The sequence below is a fragment of the Salvelinus fontinalis genome, chromosome 22 (genome assembly GCF_029448725.1).
Source record: "Salvelinus fontinalis isolate EN_2023a chromosome 22, ASM2944872v1, whole genome shotgun sequence".
Taxonomy (NCBI): domain Eukaryota; kingdom Metazoa; phylum Chordata; class Actinopteri; order Salmoniformes; family Salmonidae; genus Salvelinus; species Salvelinus fontinalis.
Window position 1 is genome coordinate 24,664,292 of NC_074686.1, and position 20,902 is coordinate 24,685,193.

Here is a 20,902-nt window from a genome sequence, read left to right on the forward strand (position 1 = left end):
ACCCTCTGACTTAATGACACATTTGCACACTCTTTGCATTCTCTCAGCCAGCTTTACCTGGAAGGCTTTTCCAACAGTCTTGAAAGAGTTCCCACATATGCTGAGCACTTGTTGGCTGATTTTCCTTCACTTTGCGGTCCAACTCATCCCAAACCATCTCAATTGGGTTGACGTCGGGTGATTGTGGAGGCCAGGTCATCTGATGCAGCACCATCACTCTCCTTCTTGGTCAAATAGCCATTACACAGCCTGGAGGTGTGTTGGGTCATTGTCCTGTTGAAAATCAAATGATAGTCCCACTAAGCACAAACCAGATGGGATGGCATATCGCTGCAGAATGCTGCGGAAGCCATGCTGATTACTTGTGCCTTGAATTCTAAATAAATCACTGACAGTGTCAGCAGCAAAGCACCATCACATGATCACACTCCCTCCTTCATACTTCACGGTGGGAATAACACATGCAGAGATCATCCGTTCACCTACTCTGTGTCTCACAAAGACACGGCGGTTGGAATCTAAAATCTAAAATTTGGACTCATCAGACCAAAGAACAGATTTCCACCGGTCTAATGTCCATTGCTAGTGTTTCTTGGCCCAAGCACGTCTCTTCTTATTATTGGTGTCCTTTAGTAGGGGTTTCTTTGCAGCTTTTCGACCATGAAGGCCTGATTCAAGCAGTCTCCTCTGAACAGTTGATGTTGAGATGTGTCTGTTACTGGAACTCTGTAAAGCATTTATTTGGGCTGCAATTTCTGAGGCTGGTAACGCTAATGAACTTATCATTAGCAGAGGTAACTCTGGGACTTCCATTCCTGTGGCGGTCCTCATGAGAGCAAGTTTCATCGTGGCGCTTGATGTTTTTTTCAACTGCACTTGAAGAAACTTTCAAAGTTCTTGAAATTTTCCGAATTGACTGACCTTTATGTCTTAAAGTAATGATGGACTGTCATTTCTCTTTGCTTATTTGAGCTGTTCTTGCCATAATATGGACTTGGTATTTTACCAAATAGGGCTATCTTCTGTATACCCTCCTAACTTGTCACAACACAAATGATTGGCTCAAACGCGTTAAGAAGGAAAAAAATTCCACAAATTCACTTTTAACAAGTCACACCTGTTAATTGAAATGCATTCCAGGTGACTACCTCATGAAGCAGGTTGAGGGAATGGCAAGCGTGTGCAAAGCTGTCATCAAGGCTAGGGGTGGCTACTTTGAAGAATATCAAATGTAAAATATATTTTGACTTTGAATATATTAACACTTTTTTGGTTACTACATGATTCCATATGGGTTATTTCATAGTTTTGATGACTTCACTATTATTCTACAATGTAGAACATATTACAAATAAAGAAAAACCTTGGAATGAGTAGGTGTATCCAAGGTTTTGACTGGTACTGTACATACACAAAATAACATATACTAGTGGAATGCTATGTATATTTAAAAAATAAGGTGCATATAGTATGCACCTTCTAATCCTCTTAGGATATTTTTAAATACAATTTGGGAATCAACTGTAATCTATAATCCATCCAGTCCTCTGCACCATCCATAGATCATGACCCCGTCTTAGAGGGAGATAAGCCATATGCCATATAGATTTATTATAAAAACGCTTCCTCCCCCCCTCTCCCCTCCCTTACCCACTTCTTTTCTCTCTATAATAATTACATTTTACGGGAAACCTCTGTGTCTGAACCTCTATGTCTGAATGAGTGTGTGTGCGTGTGTGTCAGAATCTGAGTGTGTGGCATTGCGTTTTTGTGCATTGAATGTGTGTCTGTCTGATCATGTGAGATCTTGAGACAACAACAACAAACGTTGATGTATGCAGATAAGCAGGCCGTGGTTGTGTCCCCACTGTCCCAGTAACCCAGAGGTTTGGGGGATTATCAAAGATTATACATAACTATTAATGTTGCCTAACACCACCATAATGCATGACAATAATACATAGGGTTCACTTATCTAGCTTCTCCTTCTTTGCAAGAAACCAGCTCTGCGGTACTAAACAAACAATATGCAGTATAATACAGTAACCTGTATACCATTCAGTAAGGTTATAGGTTCCTATACATGATACCTACACTAAAGGAGACACAAGATGAGGAGGAAGTTATTATATTGACTGTAGGTGATAAATAACTGTCTAGTATTTTCATTCCTCTCACAATTCCTTCCTTCCTTCCTTCCTTCCTTCCTTCCTTCCTTCCATCCTTCCTTCCCTCCCTCCTCTGTCTGTCACTCTTTCTCTCTACCATCCTCAGATACGAGACCATCAGACACTGAGAGCTCAAGCAGTGTTCCCTACAGTCATGAGCTGATGAGCCAGGAAGTGGTGTGTGGTGGGTTGTGGTAATGGTGCCTCATGGGTAGAGGAGGATGATTGGGGAGTTTTCTTTCGGGACCACGGTTCAGTGGCTGCCATAACTATGATGAATCGACCTGTTCCTGTAACTCACAAAAACCCATGAAAAATGAAGAGAATGGAATCCCTCCTGCTTCCCCAAAGTTTGTCTTTCACTTTAAATCTCCTTTCATCTGGTGTGAAGGATCTTTTTCATATCGTCTGGATAATGGAAACACCTGTAGGGGGGCTGGGTGACAAGGAAGAATAGGGTTGAGAGAGAACTGTCATTATAGATAATGGTAGGAAGTGAATGGGTACATGTTCTTCTATTGAGGAAATCCTCTGTAGCAGTGGAGCATGTCTATGCCATGGCTCAATGTGATCACATACACAGTAAGAATATTATTCCAAGAACATTTGTCTGAAAATCAACAAGCCTGGATACTATGTGGAAGAAAAAGACACGAATGGTGCACTTGTACTCTGGCTCTAGGACATGTGTGTGTTGGAACAGCTAGAACAGACTGTGAATGTGCAGTGCCTGTGATAAGGTTGTGTGTGAGTGTGTAGCTCCCACACATCCACAGAAAGGTGTGAGGTTTCCCACATTGGATACATGTCAAATAAGAAATAACTGTACTCCCTGCCTGTTGCACATTTCCTTGTTCTGATTTCTTCCTCTCTACCTACATAATCAAATCAGCAAACACTTCACACTTTTCCTTTCTCTGCATAGCAACAAGGATCCCACAGGGATCATATAGCCTACACATGAAAATGGATGCGCTCACTGTAGAGGTATCTGCTAAGTGCCATACACACTGTATATGTTATGCGACTTGTTCAATCGGCATAAAGCATATTCATTATGTAGTGACACAAAAGCATATTCTAGCCTACAGTAGGTGTTGGCTTGGTGCTAATTGGCAGCCTTAGCAAAGACCTGGAGCTTTTTCAGGAAGGTGTAACATTAGAGTATACATCCACAAATATATCACGTCACAGACAACAGGTAATCGTGTTAGCCCTATACAGCTCATTTCTATCTGTGACATTCCGTATGTTTCACCACACTGAACACGCTCCGGTATCAATGGTTTAAAGTAGGAAGTACAGCAGCTGTCAAAGGATGTAGATCTGTCCAACTCCATATTCTGGAACACAATTTGGGAACAAAATAGGTCAAATGAACTCCGTATAAGGAAATCAATTGGTGGAAGAGAATAGACGCCGCCAATCATACTTCCAAACAGACAGAATCAAGGTCACGGAAAAAGACAGCCAAACAGGCCACAAACATACTGCTACTACTGCACACACAGGCACACACAGGCACACACATGTGCACACAGGCACACACAGGCACACACACTCGCACACGCACACGCACACACATTCCCTGGGAGCTCTTGACAGTGATCTGGATGGGTCTGCTGGTCTCCTGCCAACTCCATGTGGCACCAGTTATCACGGCTTAAGTAAGCTCTACTAACTACCCTGCTGACCCCATTCACACCTGTTGCTGAACAGTAAATGGATAGGATAGACAACAGAAAGCTTGTAATGGGATAGACAACATTTTGCCATCAGTGAACGGTTTTGACATGTTCTTTGTTCTTTTATTGTTAAGTTAGTTTAAGGGTTAAAAGGTAGAGAATGTCTTTCACGGTACAAAAAGCCATTCATCTTATAGTCCACGAACAGTCAATAGAACCATCTACTTTCAAAAGACAGGATGAAATACTTCTAACCGGAGATGGGATCGAGATCTCAATTAGCTCATGTCATCGAACGCGATAGGATGGGGAGATTTACAGAGACATATAGGAAGTGTGTGTGTGTGTGTGTGCATGAATCATATTTTACTAATGCACTGAGGACCTCGGTTTAACCTCTCATTAATAAAACAGGTAAGGTATAAAGAACATTCTTTGTCCTTCCTCTCAGACCTCTGAGGCATTGCCTGTATCATTTATTAAAGGGAAAGTGTGTCTCTTTGACCATGATCCAAATCCCCCACCACTTCCACTACCAGCCATGTTGTGACTTGGAGGACTTCCTTAGGGATTTGCAAAGCTGGAGGTGTCTGGCGACTGGGCTGTATTTCCAGAGAGGAACGAACTCCCTATGTTTCCTTATCATGAATAATGTAGTAATAAGCGGCTGTTAATGTGTTTAAGGGGTGTTTAAAGGGGTTTGTAGGATGTTAGCTGACACAGTGGAAACCAGTGTGGATGATGATATAAACACAGGACAGACTGTTTACCTCCTGTCAGGTCCTCATGCCTTATGTAAATATGGCCTATTTTCCCTGGCTTCAACCCATCTACCTCTCTAACTATGCCTCTCTCTGTCTCTCAATCAATATATCTATCTCTCTATCTCTCAATATATCCCTCTCACTCTCTGTCTTCCTCTTCCTCTGCAAGTTGCTCTCTATTTCTCCATCTCTGTTATTCATCCTGCTGCATAGCCCTGACTGCCAGAAGTGGGCCTATTGCCTGTGTCAGCTTCTCTGCTATTTCTATCAACAACACACACTCCTCTGGCCAAGAAATGATCTACTGTGTGTGTATGTGTGTGTGTGTGTGTGTGTGTGTGTGTGTGTGTGTGTGTGTGTGTGTGTGTGTGTGTGTGTGTGTGTGTGTGTGTGTGTGTGTGTGTGTGTGTGTGTGTGTGTGTGTGTGTGTGTGTGTGTGTGTGTGTGTGTGTGTGTGTGTGCGCATGTGTGTGGATGTGTGTGTGGGTGTGCTAACGCTGGTACTACAGAGCTACCGCAGGCAGTTCTGCAGTATCCTCTCCACCTACTGTAGCAGACTCTTCCTGCCACCCATCTACCCTCTGTAGATGACTCATTCATTACAGACATCATTTCCTCTCCTCTCAGCCCAGCGTATGCACCATGCGTGTATGTAGCACAGGGAAGAGATAAGACGCATTAGAGAGCAGTGAGTTTGTGTACATAACTACAGGGCTCAGCTCTATGATCATACATCAAAGCAGGGTTCACCCAAAGGTGAGCGCTTATCAGCTAGCTAGCCTCTGAGAGTACTGTACAAAGAGAGGAGTGCTAGCTAGCTAGCTACCTAGCCTCTAAGGAGAACAGGCAGAAGGTGAGCGCTAGCTAGCCTGTCAAATCTAGCTAGCCTGTGAGATCAGAACACAGAGACAGGGGTGCTAGCTAGCTACCTATAGCTAGCCTTTAGAGAACAGAGAGAGGAGCGCTACCTAGCTAGCTAGCCTCTGAGAGTTGAACATAGTGAGCGGAGGCGGGTTGCTCAGGTGTTGGATTAAGGTGGTTTTCCTAGCTAAGCTCAGTGATGAGAGGAATCCAGCAGCACGTTTCAGCTCGGCTAACCAGCCCATGGAGGGAACGTGAGAGGTCAGGACCAAACCGATTTGTCCCAGGAACCTTTAGGAAGAAGAGGGATGGTTCCTATGGTACTAAGCATGGTAAGCGTGTTAGCAGTGGACCACAGATGTACAGTAGGACAACAGTCACGGCTGTCCTGTCCGACACGTAGACACACAGGCCTATTTGGAAGGAGTCCATTAATAGTCAACATATTGGCTGTTTTACAGTTTGTGCGCTTGTTAGCTTATTCAGAAGTAGCGTACACACAGTGTAGGGTACTAAATATGTCACAGGGAACAGAAATCAACTGTGACACATGCTCATGTTTATTTTGTTTAAAAAAAATCACCTTTATTTTACCAGGTAGGTTAGTTGAGAACAAGTTCTCATTCACAACTGCGACCTGGCCAAGATAAAGCAAAGCAGTGCGACACAAACAACAACACAGAGTTACACATGGAATAGCGTACAGTCAATAACACAATAGAAAAAAAGAAACTCTATTTACAGTGTGTGCAAATGGCGTGAGGAGGTAGGCAATAAATAGGCCATAGTAGCGAAGTTATTCACAAATTAGCATATTAACACTGGAGTGATAAATGAGCAGATGATGATGTGCAAGTAGAGATACTGGTGTGCAAAAGAGCAGAAAAGTAAATAAAAACAATATGGGGATGAGGTAGGTAGATTGGGTGGGCTATTTACAGCTGGACTATGTACAGCTGCAGCGATCGGTTAGCTGCTCAGATAGCTGATGTTTCAAGTTAGTGAGGGAAATATAAGTCTCCAGCTTCAGCGATTTTTGCAATTTGTTCCAGTCACTGGCAGCAGAGAACTGTAAGGAAAGGCGGCCAAAGGAGGTGTTGGCTTTGTGGATGACCAGTGAGATATTCCTGCTGGAGTGCGTGCTAAGGGTGGGCGTTGTTATCATGACCAGTGAGCTGAGTTAAGGCGAGGCTTTACCTAGCATAGACTTATAGATGACCTGGAGCCAGTGGGTTTGGCGACGAATATGTAGCGAGGGCCAGCCGACTAGAGCATACAGGTCGCAGTGGTGGGTGGTATATGGGGCTTTGGTAACAACACGGATGGCACTGTGATAGACTGCATCCAGTTTGCTGATAAGAGTATTGGAAGCTATTTTGTAGATGACATGGCCAAAGTCGAAGATCGGTAGGATAGTCAGCTTTACTAGGGTAAGTTTGGCGGCGTGAGTGAAAGAGGATTTGTTGCCAAATAGGAAGCCAATTCTAGATTTGATTTTGGATTTGAAATGTTTAGTATGAGTCTGGAAGGAGAGTTTACAGTCTATCCAGACACGTAGGTATTTGAAGTTGTCCACATATTCTAGGTCAGAACCATCCAGGGTAGTGATGCTAGTCGGGCGGGCGGGTGTGGGCAGCGAATGGTTGAAAAGCATGCATTTGGTTTTACTAGCATTTAAGGGCAGTTGGAGGCCACGGAAGGAGTGTTGTATGGCATTGAAGCTCGTTTGGAGGTTAGTTAACACAGTGTCCAAAGAAGGGCCAGAAGTATACAGAATGGTGTCGTCTGCGTAGAGGTGGATCAAGGAATCACCAGCAGCAAGAGTGACATCATTGATATATACAGAGAAAAGAGTCGGCCCGGGAATTGAACCCTGTGGTACCCCCAGAGAGACTGCCAGAGGTCCAGACAACAGGCCCTCCGATTTGACACACTGAACTCTATCTGAGAAGTAGTTAGTGAACCAGGCGAGGCAGTCATTTGAGAAACCAAGGCTATTGAGTTTGCCGATAAGAATACGGTGTCGAAAGCCCTGGCCAGGTCGATGAAGACGGCTGCGCAGTACTGTCTTTTATCGATGGCGGTTATGATATCGTTTAGTATCACGTTGAGCGTGGCTGAGGTGCACCCGTGACCAGCTCGGAAACCGGATTGCACAGCGGAGAAGGTACGGTGGGATTCGAAATGGTCGGTGATCTGTTTGTTATCTTGGCTTTCGAAGACTTTAGAGAGGCAGGGCAGGATGGATACAGGTCTATAACAGTTTGGGTCCAGAGTGTCACTCCCTTTGAAGAGGGGAATGACCACAGCAGCTTTCCAATCTTTAGGGATCTCGGACGATGCGAAAGAGAGGTTGAACAGACTGGTAATAGGGGTTGCAACAACGGCGGCAACAACAATGTTGTTTATTGCTATATGTTATTAGAGTGCATAAAACAGTGTGCAGGCATTTCTCTTCCCCTTCGATATGTTCATTTGCATGTCTTCATTCCTGGTTCCCCACCTGTATAATTGCTACAGCTTGTAATTATCCAGCTTCCATTGCAGGCTGACAGAGACTGTGCTATGGGCGACTGATGTGCTTGTCGGGTTAAACTGGCCCTGGCCCAGCCCCCTGTCACACACACACACACTGCAGCCACAGCCAGCAGTAACAGCAGGATCAAACCAACTCTACTTCATGTTATTACTCAGCCTCCCCCTGTCTAGAGTCTGTAGGTGGACTGGTGACAGCTCCACACACACAACAACCCCTACTACTAGTACGCACACACAGCAACATGGAGTAATGAGGCACTGCACTGCACACTGGGATTGGAAAGGATGGAACGGATGTGTGTGCGTGTTAGGTTCATGCATGCATGGCTGCAAGTGTGTCTTTGAATATCTCTCTCTCTTTAGGCCTATGTGTGTGTGTCTTAGAGAGAAAACTAGAAATACCAAAAGAGAGAGACAGCTGAATGAAATGGATAAGGAGACAGGAGGTGGGTGTAAGTTGAATCTCACTGTCACACTGTCTTTCTCCTTCTGTCTACTGGTGTGAATATTCAAAACGACTGATTAGGAATTCTTCCTCGGTTGTCAGGAGAGAAAGAGAAATTAAAGCCCGCTAGCCGCAACGCCAGAGGAGCAGATGGCTACACTTAGAAAGCAGAAGGACGCTCAGCTTTGAAAGAGAGAGAGAACGAGTGACAGAGACAGAAACAAACTGAGACAGAGGAAAGGGGAGACCAAGACAAAAGCTGTTGAGTTTAGAGGAGGGTCTGCATGCCAAATTGTCTGTGTCCTTGTGTGTGTGCAAGTGCGTGTGCACGTGCGGTGTGTGTCCAAGTCCCTCCTCCACCTGGGGCGAGCAGCCATGCTGCAACTGAACAGCTGGGCCCTCTTCTGCTAAACCCGCCAAAAGACTAGCAGCAATTTGGCACTTGATGAATCCTAGGGAGAACACAAGTGAGGGTCTGTACCCTAAATGACACCCTATTTCCTATATAGTGCATTAAAAGTAGTGTACTACATAGGGACAATGGTGCCATTGGGGACGCATCCATTTCCCCCTCCATCTACGCCCTGATAGCATAATGCTCCTCCAGCTCTTCTGCACAATACAATCTGATGTTTGAGTGTAATTGTGGAGAACAAATGGCTTTTAATCATTTGTGAACGTCCATTTGTTTTCTTTTGAGAGATGCGTCCTTCCCGTAAATCGTCGGCTGCTTGGTACACAATGGTACACAAGGACGGGTCGAGAGCAAAGCGTATCTCTTCAACAGGCTTTCTGTAGACCTGTAATTATACATGCACTCATGCACGATCACACTCACACAAACACAGTGCACAAACAGACTACTAACCAAGTGGAATAGCTTGAATTAATTACTTGACACTTGGCCTGTAGAGGCCGCAGCATCCCGGCCCCCCTTTCTTAGTGATGCCCTCACAAGACCGCTCCTAGCTCAGAGGTCAGGGGTCAGGCCTCAGAGAGAGGACTGTGTGAGTGTGAGTGTGAGTGTGTGTGTGTGTGTGTGTGTGTGTGTGTGTGTGTGTGTGTGTGTGTGTGTGTGTGTGTGTGTGTGTGTGTGTGTGTGTGTGTGTGTGTGTGTGTGTGTGTGTGTGTGTGTGTGTGTGTGTGTGTGTGTGTGTGTGTGTCCACATGCGTTTGTGCATCTGTGCATGTGTGTGTGCGTGAGGGGTTGGGGGTATGCACTATAGGCAGTTGTTCTATTGGCGGAGGAAGAGGAGGAGGAGGAAGAGGAGGAGGAGGTAGAAGAGGAGGAGGAGGAGAAGGAGGAACAAAGGACAGAGGAAAAGGGGCTTCCATTGTGTTTCTCTGTGTCACAGAAGCCTTAGCCCTGCCACACTGGGGACAATAGAACGACCAACTGTCCATCTCTGAGGATGAAGTGGTGAAGGCCTGTGGGTGCGCTTGTGGGCAGAAGCTTTGTAGGATTCAATAGAACAGCCTCCATTTACTACGGTCTGTCTAAAGCCCCAAAGAGGATCAAACAGCTAGGGAACTACCCTGTCAATTAATAAAAGGGCTCTATCCCAATTATCTCTCCTTTCTCCTTAAATGTGCACTATTCACTTCAATTCATGGATTTGAAAAGAATTGACTGGTATGGAAACTCCCTCTAGCCCATGAAAACATCATTCCATGCTTTTACATTTGTGGGAGCAATGAACGTGTGCACACTTCAGGAAGAAGGAGAGATTATTGGGACGCACCCCAGGCATGTGCAAAACAGGAAGTGGGAAGTAATGTCCCAAAAGCAGGGTCATAACAATGAAATGATAGACCCAAAGGGCTAAGACAAACATGGAACACAAGGCAAGAAAGACACACTGCACGGCTAACTAATACAACATATGCTAAGCACTTGCAGAGAGAGTGTTTGTTTCATATTGGTGTCAAATTGTCTGCCTTTGCAGCTTGGATGCACTAATTAGATGGAATAAATTCTCAAAATCTCTCATCGAATTCACACACTCATTGAGAGTTTTCCTTCTCCTTTGATGTCTCCCCGCTCGTGGGGGACCCCAGGAATACTGCACTCAGGAGAAACTCCCTCATTCCCCCCCTTCCCCTCATCCTTTCCTTTAACATATCATCCACATCAATATCTCCCGCCTCTGGGAAATATGGGCATTCTATCCTCTTTTCTCTTCCCAACACATCTCTCCTCCATGCCGGCGAATAACAGTATATCCGTAGGTCTGCAGCACAGAGATACTGCGCATCTATATCTTGTCACTGAGAGAAAAATCGATGAGGAATATGAATAGATCGCAACCCAATCCCTTTCTTTACCAATTAGGTTTGTTCCAGATAAGCCTCCATAGTCTAAAGTCACAATCGAACCTCTGTTCTTAGCTCCACAAACTGCTAGTTAGATAGTGATACACACACCAACCCATACGGCCACACAGATGTGCTGAGGTTGGAGAAAGCAGTGTTGTTGAGTTGTACATGAGGGGCAGAACAGGCCCGCAGGCAGACCCTGGAGACCTCATCAACATGCCACATTAACGCAGATCTCTCAACAACCTCAAAAAGAAGAACACACTGTAGACTGCTACAATACAGCAGACGGCCAATATGAAAACCTCCCCCATAGAAATCCATCGCATTTCTGAATGCTGCCACATTCATCCACACAAACAAGCAAAACTAGCATCATATCCAGACTGTTCACATAGTGTGAAGGAACAGAACTCTCCAAACAATAGCACACTGTACACTGATATAATACAGGCCAATATGAAAAACATGCTGTGCATTTCAGCATTGTAACACAATTAATTAAAAAGGTAGTGAAGGCCAGCATGAAAAATGTCCTACCGAGAAACGCAGTGTATTTTGGTATTTTGACACATCCATCCAGACAAGCACTCTAAACGAGCATGCCGTTGTATGGTGCTAGTTTGTTAATAAACATGATTGGTATCGAGCTAGGTCAACCACCAAGCTGTTCCCTCCCTCACTGCCTTTCGCTATCCTTAATCTCCTACTCTGTCCTGTATGCCTTTAACAAGCATGGTGGAGAGGGTGAAGGGACTGTAACAAGCATGGTGGAGAGGGTGGAGGGCCTTTAACAAGCATGGTGGAGAGGGTGAAGGTACTGTAACAAGCATGGTGGAGAGGGTGGAGGGCCTTTAACAAGCATGGTGGAGAGGGTGAAGGGCCTTTAACAAGCATGGTGGAGAGGGTGAAGGTACTGTAACAAGCATGGTGGAGAGGGTGGAGGGCCTTTAACAAGCATGGTGGAAAGGGTGAAGGGCCTTTAACAAGCATGGTGGAGCGGGTGAAGGGACTATAACAAGCATGGTGGAGAGGGTGGAGGGCCTTTAACAAGCATGGTGAAGAGGGTGAAGGGACTTTAACAAGCATGGTGGAGAGGGTGAAGGGACTGTAACAAGTATGGTGGAGAGGGTGAAAGGACTGTAACAAGCATGGTGGAGAGGGTGGAGGGCGTTTAACAAGCATGGTGGAGAGGGTCAAGGGCCTTTAACAAGCATGGTGGAGCGGGTGAAGGGACTATAACAAGCATGGTGGAGAGGGTGGAGGGCCTTTAACAAGCATGGTGAAGAGGGTGAAGGGACTTTAACAAGCATGGTGGAGAGGGTGAAGGGACTGTAACAAGTATGGTGGAGAGGGTGAAAGGACTGTAACAAGCATGGTGGAGAGGGTGGAGGGCGTTTAACAAGCAAGGTGGAGAGGGTGAAGGGCCTTTAACAAGCATGGTGGAGAGGGTGAAGGGACTGTAACAAGCATGGTGGAGAAGGTGAAGGGACTGTAACAAGCATGGTGGAGAGGGTGAAGGGCCTTTAATTAACAAGCATGGTGGAGAGGGTGGAGGGCCTTTAACAAGCATGGTGGAGAGGGTGGAGGGCCTTTAACAAGCATGGTGGAGAGGGTGAAGGGACTGTAACAAGCATGGTGGAGAGGGTGAAGGGCCTTTAAAAGGCATGGTGGAGAGGGGGGAGGGCCTTTAACAAGCATGGTGGAGAGGGTGAAGGGACTGTAACAAGCATGGTGGAGAGGGTGAAGGGACTGTAACAAGCATGGTGGAGAGGGTGAAGGGACTGTTACAAGCATGGTGGAGAGGGTCAAGGGACTGTAACAAGCAAGGTGGAGAGGGTGAAGGGACTGTAACAAGCATGGTGGAGAGGGTGAAGGGCCTGTAACAAGCATGGTGGAGAGGGTGAAGGGCCTTTAAAAGGCATGGTGGAGAGGGTGAAGGGCCTTTAACAAGCATGGTGGAGAGGGTGAAGGGACTTTGACAAGCATGGTGGAGAGGGTGAAGGGCCTTTAACAAGCATGGTGGAGAGGGTGAAGGGCCTTTAAAAGGCATGGTGGAGAGGGTGAAGGGCCTTTAACAAGCATGGTGGAGAGGGTGGAGGGCCTTTAAAAGGCATGGTGGAGAGGGTGAAGGGACTGTAACAAGCATGGTGGAGAGGGTGAAGGGCCTTTAAAAGGCATGGTGGAGAGGGTGAAGGGCCTTTAACAAGCATGGTGGAGAGGGTGGAGGGCCTTTAAAAGGCATGGTGGAGAGGGTGAAGGGCCTTTAACAAGCATGGTTGGAGAGGGTGGAGGGCCTTTAAAAGGCATGGTGGAGAGGGTGAAGGGCCTTTAACAAGCAAGGTGGAGAGGGTGAAGGGCCTTTAACAAGCATGGTGGAGAGGGCGAAGGGACTTTAACAAGCATGGTGGAGAAGGTGAAGGGACTTTAACAAGCATGGTGGAGAGGGTGGAGGACCTTTAACAAGCATGGTGGAGACGGTGAAGGGACTGTAACAAGCATGGTGGAGAGGGTGAAGGGACTGTAACAAGCATGGTGGAGAGGGTGAAGGGACTGTAACAAGCATGGTGGAGAGGGTGAAGGGACTGTAACAAGCATGGTGGAGAGGGTGAAGGGACTGTAACAAGCATGGTGGAGAGGGTGAAGGGCCTTTAACAAGCATGGTGCAGAGGGTGGAGGGCCTTTAACAAGCATGGTGGAGAGGGTGAAGGGACTTTAACAAGCATGGTGGAGAGGGTGAAGGGCCTTTAACAAGCATGGTGGAGAGGGTGATGGGCATCTAACAAGCATGGTGGAGAGGGTGAAGGGACTTTAACAAGCACGGGGGAGAGGGTGGAGGGACTGTAACAAGCATGGTGGAGAGGGTGAAGGGAGTGTAACAAGCATGGTGGAGAGGGTGAAGGGCCTTTAACAAGCATGGTGGAGAGGGTGAAGGGCCTTTAACAAGCATGGTGGAGAGGGTGAAGGGACTGTGACAAGCATGGTGGAGAGGGTGAAGGGCCTTTAACAAGCATGGTGGAGAGGGTGAAGGGCCTTTAACAAGCATGGTGGAGATGGTGAAGGGACTTTAACAAGCATGGTGGAGAGGGTGAAGGGACTGCAACAAGCATGGTGGAGAGGGTGAAGGGCCTTTAACAAGCATGGTGGAGAGGGTGAAGGGACTTTAACAAGCATGGGGGAGAGGGTGGAGGGCCTTTAACAAGCATGGTGGAGAGGGTGGAGGGACTGTAACAAGCATGGTGGAGAGGGTGGAGGGCCTTTAACAAGCATGGTGGAGAGTGTGAAGGGCCTTTAACAAGCATGGTGGTGAGGGTGAAGGGACTTTAACAAGCATGGTGGAGAGGGTGGAGGGCCTTTAACAAGCATGATGGAAAGGGTGAAGGGAATGTAGCAAGCATGGTGGAGAGGGTGAAGGGACTTTAACAAGCATGGTGGAGAGGGTGAAGGGACTTTAACAAGCATGGTGGTGAGGGTAAAGGGCCTTTAACAAGCATGGTGGAGAGGGTGGAGGGAATAGTAACAAGCATGGTGGAGAGGGTGAAGGGACTTTAACAAGCATGGGGGAGAGGGTGGAGGGACTGTAACAAGCATGGTGGAGAAGGTGAAGGGACTTTAACAATCATGGTGGAGAGGGTGAAGGGACTTTAACAAGCATGGTGGAGAGGGTGAAGGGACTTTAACAAGCATGGTGCAGAGGGTGGAGGGCCTTTAACAAGCATGGTGGAGAGGGTGAAGGGACTTTAACAAGCATGGTGGAGAGGGTGAAGGGCCTTTAACAAGCATGGTGGAGAGGGTGATGGGCATCTAACAAGCATGGTGGAGAGGGTGAAGGGACTTTAACAAGCACGGGGGAGAGGGTGGAGGGACTGTAACAAGCATGGTGGAGAGGGTGAAGGGAGTGTAACAAGCATGGTGGAGAGGGTGAAGGGCCTTTAACAAGCATGGTGGAGAGGGTGAAGGGCCTTTAACAAGCATGGTGGAGAGGGTGAAGGGACTGTGACAAGCATGGTGGAGAGGGTGAAGGGCCTTTAACAAGCATGGTGGAGAGGGTGAAGGGCCTTTAACAAGCATGGTGGAGAGGGTGAAGGGACTTTAACAAGCATGGTGGAGAGGGTGAAGGGACTGCAACAAGCATGGTGGAGAGGGTGAAGGGCCTTTAACAAGCATGGTGGAGAGGGTGAAGGGACTTTAACAAGCATGGGGGAGAGGGTGGAGGGCCTTTAACAAGCATGGTGGAGAGGGTGGAGGGACTGTAACAAGCATGGTGGAGAGGGTGGAGGGCCTTTAACAAGCATGGTGGAGAGTGTGAAGGGCCTTTAACAAGCATGGTGGTGAGGGTGAAGGGACTTTAACAAGCATGGTGGAGAGGGTGGAGGGCCTTTAACAAGCATGATGGAAAGGGTGAAGGGAATGTAGCAAGCATGGTGGAGAGGGTGAAGGGACTTTAACAAGCATGGTGGTGAGGGTAAAGGGCCTTTAACAAGCATGGTGGTGAGGGTAAAGGGCCTTTAACAAGCATGGTGGAGAGGGTGGAGGGACTGTAACAAGCATGGTGGAGAGGGTGAAGGGACTTTAACAAGCATGGGGGAGAGGGTGGAGGGACTGTAACAAGCATGGTGGAGAAGGTGAAGGGACTTTAACAAGCATGGTGGAGAGGGTGAAGGGACTTTAACAAGCATGGTGGAGAGGGTGAAGGGACTTTAACAAGCATGGTGGAGAGGGTGGGGGGCCTTTAACAAGCATTGTGGAGAGGGTGAAGGGCCTTTAACAAGCATGGTGGTGAGGGTGAAGGGCCTTTAACAAGCATGGTGGAGAGTGTGAAGGGCCTTTAACAAGCATGGTTGAGAGGGTGGAGGGCCTTTAACAAGCATGGTGGAGAGGGTGGAGGGCCTTTAACAAGCATGGTGGTGAGGGTGAAGGGACTTTAACAAGCATGGTGGAGAGGGTGGAGGGCCTTTAACAAGCATGATGGAAAGGGTGAAGGGAATGTAGCAAGCATGGTGGAGAGGGTGAAGGGACTTTAACAAGCATGGTGGAGAGGGTGAAGGGACTTTAACAAGCATGGTGGTGAGTGTGAAGGGCCTTTAACAAGCATGGTGGAGAGGGTGAAGGGACTGTAACAAGCATGGTGGAGAGGGTGAAGGGCCTTTAACAAGCATGGTGTAGAGGGTGGAGGGACTTTAACAAGCATGGTGGAGAGGGTGAAGGGCCTTTAACAACCATGGGGGAGAGGGTGAAGGGACTTTAACAAGCTTGGGGGAGTGAGTGGAGGGACTGTAACAAGCATGGTGGAGAGGGTGAAGGGACTGTAACAAGCAGGGTGGAGAGGGTGAAGGGACTGTAACAAGCATGGTGGAGAGGGTGAAGGGACTGTAACAAGCATGGTGGAGAGGGTGAAGGGAGTGTAACAAGCATGGTGGAGAGGGTGAAGGGACTGTAACAAGCATGGTGGAGAGGGTGAAGGGACTGTAACAAGCATGGTGGAGAGGGTGAAGGGACTGTAACAAGCATGGTGGAGAGGGTGAAGGGACTGTAACAAGCATGGTGGAGAGGGTGGAGGGACTGTAACAAGCATGGTGGAGAGGGTGAAGGGCCTTTAACAACCATGGGGGAGAGGGTGGAGGGACTGTAACAAGCATGGTGGAGAGGGTGATCGGACTTTAACAAGCATGGGGGAGAGGGTGGAGGGACTGTAACAAGCATGGTGGAGAGGGTGAAGAGACTTTAACAAGCATGGTGGAGAGGGTGAAGGGCCGTTAACAAGCATGGTGGAGAGGGTGAAGGGACTTTAACAAGCATGGTGGAGAGGGTGAAGGGCCGTTAACAAGCATGGTGGAGAGGGTGATCGGACTTTAACAAGCATGGGGGAGAGGGTGGAGGGACTGTAACAAGCATGGTGGAGAGGGTGAAGAGACTTTAACAAGCATGGTGGAGAGGGTGAAGGGCCGTTAACAAGCATGGTGGAGAGGGTGAAGGGACTTTAACAAGCATGGTGGAGAGGGTGAAGGGACTTTAACAAGCATGGTGGAGAGGGTGATCGGACTTTAACAAGCATGGGGGAGAGGGTGGAGGGACTGTAACAAGCATGGTGGAGAGGGTGAAGAGACTTTAACAAGCATGGTGGAGAGGGTGAAGGGCCGTTAACAAGCATGGTGGAGAGGGTGAAGGGACTTTAACAAGCATGGTGGAGAGGGTGAAGGGACTTTAACAAGCATGGTGGAGAGGGTGAAGGGACTTTAACAAGCATGGTGGAGAGGGTGGAGGGACTGTAACAAGCATGGTGGAGAGGGTGATCGGACTTTAACAAGCATGGTGGAGAGGGTGATCGGACTTTAACAAGCATGGTGGAGAGGGTGAAGGGACTTTAACAAGCATGGTGGAGAGGGTGGAGGGACTGTAACAAGCATGGTGGAGAGGGTGATCGGACTTTAACAAGCATGGTGGAGAGGGTGATCGGACTTTAACAAGCATGGTGGAGAGGGTGGAGGGACTGTAACAAGCATGGTGGAGAGGGTGATCGGACTTTAACAAGCATGGGGGAGAGGGTGGAGGGACTGTAACAAGCATGGTGGAGAGGGTGAAGAGACTTTAACAAGCATGGTGGAGAGGGTGAAGGGCCGTTAACAAGCATGGTGGAGAGGGTGAAGGGACTTTAACAAGCATGGTGGAGAGGGTGAAGGGACTTTAACAAGCATGGTGGAGAGGGTGAAGGGACTTTAACAAGCATGGTGGAGAGGGTGGAGGGACTGTAACAAGCATGGTGGAGAGGGTGATCGGACTTTAACAAGCATGGTGGAGAGGGTGATCGGACTTTAACAAGCATGGTGGAGAGGGTGAAGGGACTTTAACAAGCATGGTGGAGAGGGTGGAGGGACTGTAACAAGCATGGTGGAGAGGGTGATCGGACTTTAACAAGCATGGTGGAGAGGGTGATCGGACTTTAACAAGCATGGTGGAGAGGGTGGAGGGACTGTAACAAGCATGGGGGAGAGGGTGAAGGAGAGAGGCAAAAGATAGAGAGAAAAGAAAAGAGGGAGAATGAGAGAAAAGAGAGAATGGAGAGAAAAGAGAGAATGGAGGGAAAAGAAAGCGAGAGGGGGACAATGGTGTGGGATTTCCGCATGCCAGGCTTGTTAGTGGGGAACAGCAAACAATAAGGCCATGAGTCAAAAAATAAACATTTGGCTCAGATATGAAACACTCTGGTTCTACCAACCAGTGGCATGATTAAGAGAAAGCAATGTTTTAAAGTCTGCATTCATCAATTCATTACTTTCAGTAATCATCCCATCTCATGTGGAGTCTCACTATACTGCAATGAGAGAGAGAGAGAGAGAGAGAGAGAGAGAGAGAGAGAGAGAGAGAGAGAGAGAGAGAGAGAGAGAGAGAGAGAGGAGAGAGAGAGAGGAGAGAGAGAGAGAGAGAGAGAGGAGAGGAGAGAGAGAGAGAGAGAGAGAGAGAGAGAGAGAGAGAGAGAGAGAGAGAGAGAGAGAGAGAGAGAGAGAGAGAGAGAGAGAGAGAGAGATATCTCCTGGTGAGACAGCAGTGTAATAGGACATTGATCTTTCCCAGTGTGTCCCAGGGACCCATGGGACACACAAGGGTCAGCATCCATCCATCCATTCATCCACCCCCTTCCCCAATCACCCTCTTATCCCACCCTTCACCTTCTCTCCTTCCCCCTTCTCTGCCCTCTGCCAATCCACAATCATCCCCTCCCCATCCCCTGTTACTCCCCCTTAACCAACCCCTCACTCCCCCTTTTACCCATTTCTCCCTGTTCTCTCCCTCCTCTCCCCCTCACTCATAAGCCCATGCATGAGTAATGCACCCCTCTCTGACCACGTGCTGACATCTAATGTTGAGTGTGTTTAAAACTACATGGTGAGAGAGTAGCACTGCCCAGAACAGCATGGACGACGCCTCTGCGCTCTATACTGTAACACTAGATGTATCTTACACGTTATAACACAGAGCCAGTCAATTATGCAACTGCAATTATACAACTGCTCATAATCATATGTAGCCTAAAAAAAAAATGAACCTGTATTGGTCATTCTAATGTGCAGCTCACTTGTTCACAACATGCAGGTTCACAGTTCACACATGTTCATAAGGGAACCTATGCACACAGCTACAGGGTGCACCACCACACTGGTACTGCAACTCATCAACTGCACGTGTCAGAATGCAAGAAATGTGTCCAATAGTGGTTTGTAGCGGTTGGAGCAGTACCAACTGTCACTGTGAGCCTAGTGAATGGGGGTGAATGGGAAAACGCACAGAGCACAGCCCCACAACCTCTAGTCCTCTCCTCCTCCCCTCAGCAACAGCCAGAACAGGCTAGGGATTCACCTCAGGGACTGCAATAAATATGTTCACACACTACGACCCTCTGACATATACAACCTTTTCTACTTCCTTACTTTTCAGCAAACGGCATGGTGTGAAATTCAGCTCAAGGGAGATCTTGTGCTTCTTGTCATTCTAAAAACATGCACAATTCTTCTCAAAAGCTCTTGATTCAATAGTCAGAGTGGAAACTGTATTCCCCAAAGCAGTAAGTGAAAGCAACAGGAAAAGATAGGCTACAAAAATACAAATCTTTGTGCATTACTTTTGACCAGGGATATTTGGGACAAGCCGATGGAATAGGCACAGGTACCAGCAGTACAGTTGAAGAGGACAGATCCCTGTAAGGAAAACTTTAGTCCACGATAAACAATCTCTACCCTCAACAACATCTTCAAATCTGTATTTCATATAGAGATTCTAGTCTACCACCCAGGTGTGAGTGAGAGAGAGAGAGAGAGAGAGAGAGAGAGAGAGAGAGAGAGAGAGAGAGAGAGAGAGAGAGAGAGAGAGAGAGAGAGAGGAGTAGTCTGCTGCACAGTACATATAGTAACAGAGGATGATATCTTTCTCGGCACTCCCTCTATTTTCAGCATGGTGACCGAATTAATTATTAGCCCAGCAGTTGTAGCAGCTGTACCTGTTTGCCAGACGTAGACAGTTGGTTTGGTGTCGTCTGCAGTTTGTGCCTCCGTGGCTCCAGAGATCCAGAAGAGGACCAGCGCTAGCCTCCAGAGAGAGGGGAGTAACCCCCTCCACACACCCAGTGTCCCCTTCACTCCGCCAGGCAACCCCATGGCCTTCACAGTGGGACCACGGTGATAGTATCCACACAACGAAAGATAACCAAATGGAAAAAGAGTGGAGAAGGCAACACACACGGAGACACACACTGAGGGAGCACTCAGACACAGTGGAGGAGAAGTGTACTCTGCTCCCTGCTCCGTCCCTCCTCTAAGAAGAAGTAATCCTGGGTAAATGAATGGTTCTCCTCTCCTCCCTTCTTTCTCTCTCTCTCTATGTGGTGGCTAGGCCAGCGAGGGGGAAACAGGGAACAATAGACCTCTAAGCCGAGGCTGTTGGTGTTGCTGCGTCCTGCGTGTGCCGGGCTGATGCAGCACCTCCCTCTCTCTCCCTTGTCTCTCTCTCTCTTGCGCGCTCTATCGCTCGCTCGCTCGCTCGCTCACTACCCTCCCTCTCGCTCTGTGGCTCTCTCTCTCCCTCCCTCTCTTGGTCTTGATCATACTCTCTCACACTTGCCCTCCCTCTCTCTCTCCCTCTCTCTCTCCCTCTCTCTCTCCCTCTCTTATTTTTTGAGCTGGTGCTCCACGCTCCCATCAATGGAGGCATGCAGCTGGACAGAGGGGGTGGAGAGGGGTGTGTGTGTTTTTGGTATTACTATCCCTGTGGTATTAGTGTTTCCCCGGGACACCGTGGGGGGCACAGTTTGGTTTGTCCCCTAGCACAACACAGCAGATTCAAATAATCACCTAATCATCAGGCTTTGAATCAGCTGTGTAGTGTTGGGCAAAAACCAAAGTGTGCACCCCTTGAGGTCCCGAGGACCGAGATTGGGAAACGCTGGATAAGGGGTTAGGTTTATTGTTATGGCAACAATTAGGGTTAGAATTAGTGTTAGGGGTTAGGGGTTGGATTTAGGGGTTAGGGAATCAGAATTTGAATGGGAATCAGTTGTTTAGTCCCCACAATTGATATACCAGCCTGCTCCTTTAGGGGAACACATTTATAGTCTGGTTTAATCGAGTGCTCCTC

General features: G+C 47.7%; 1 protein-coding gene across 1 annotated transcript in view; it reads right to left on the reverse strand.

Annotated features, from left to right (window-relative positions):
- LOC129820080 (thrombospondin type-1 domain-containing protein 7A-like) overlaps positions 1-20,277 on the reverse strand; it is a 184,893-nt gene extending 164,616 nt beyond the window's left edge. Inside the window, exon 1 of the mRNA XM_055876922.1 lies at positions 19,770-20,277. Coding sequence (XP_055732897.1) covers positions 19,770-19,926 — 157 coding nt within the window. The 5' untranslated portion in view covers positions 19,927-20,277. The remainder of the gene's footprint in view (positions 1-19,769) is intronic.
- Positions 20,278-20,902: the final 625 nt, after the last annotated feature.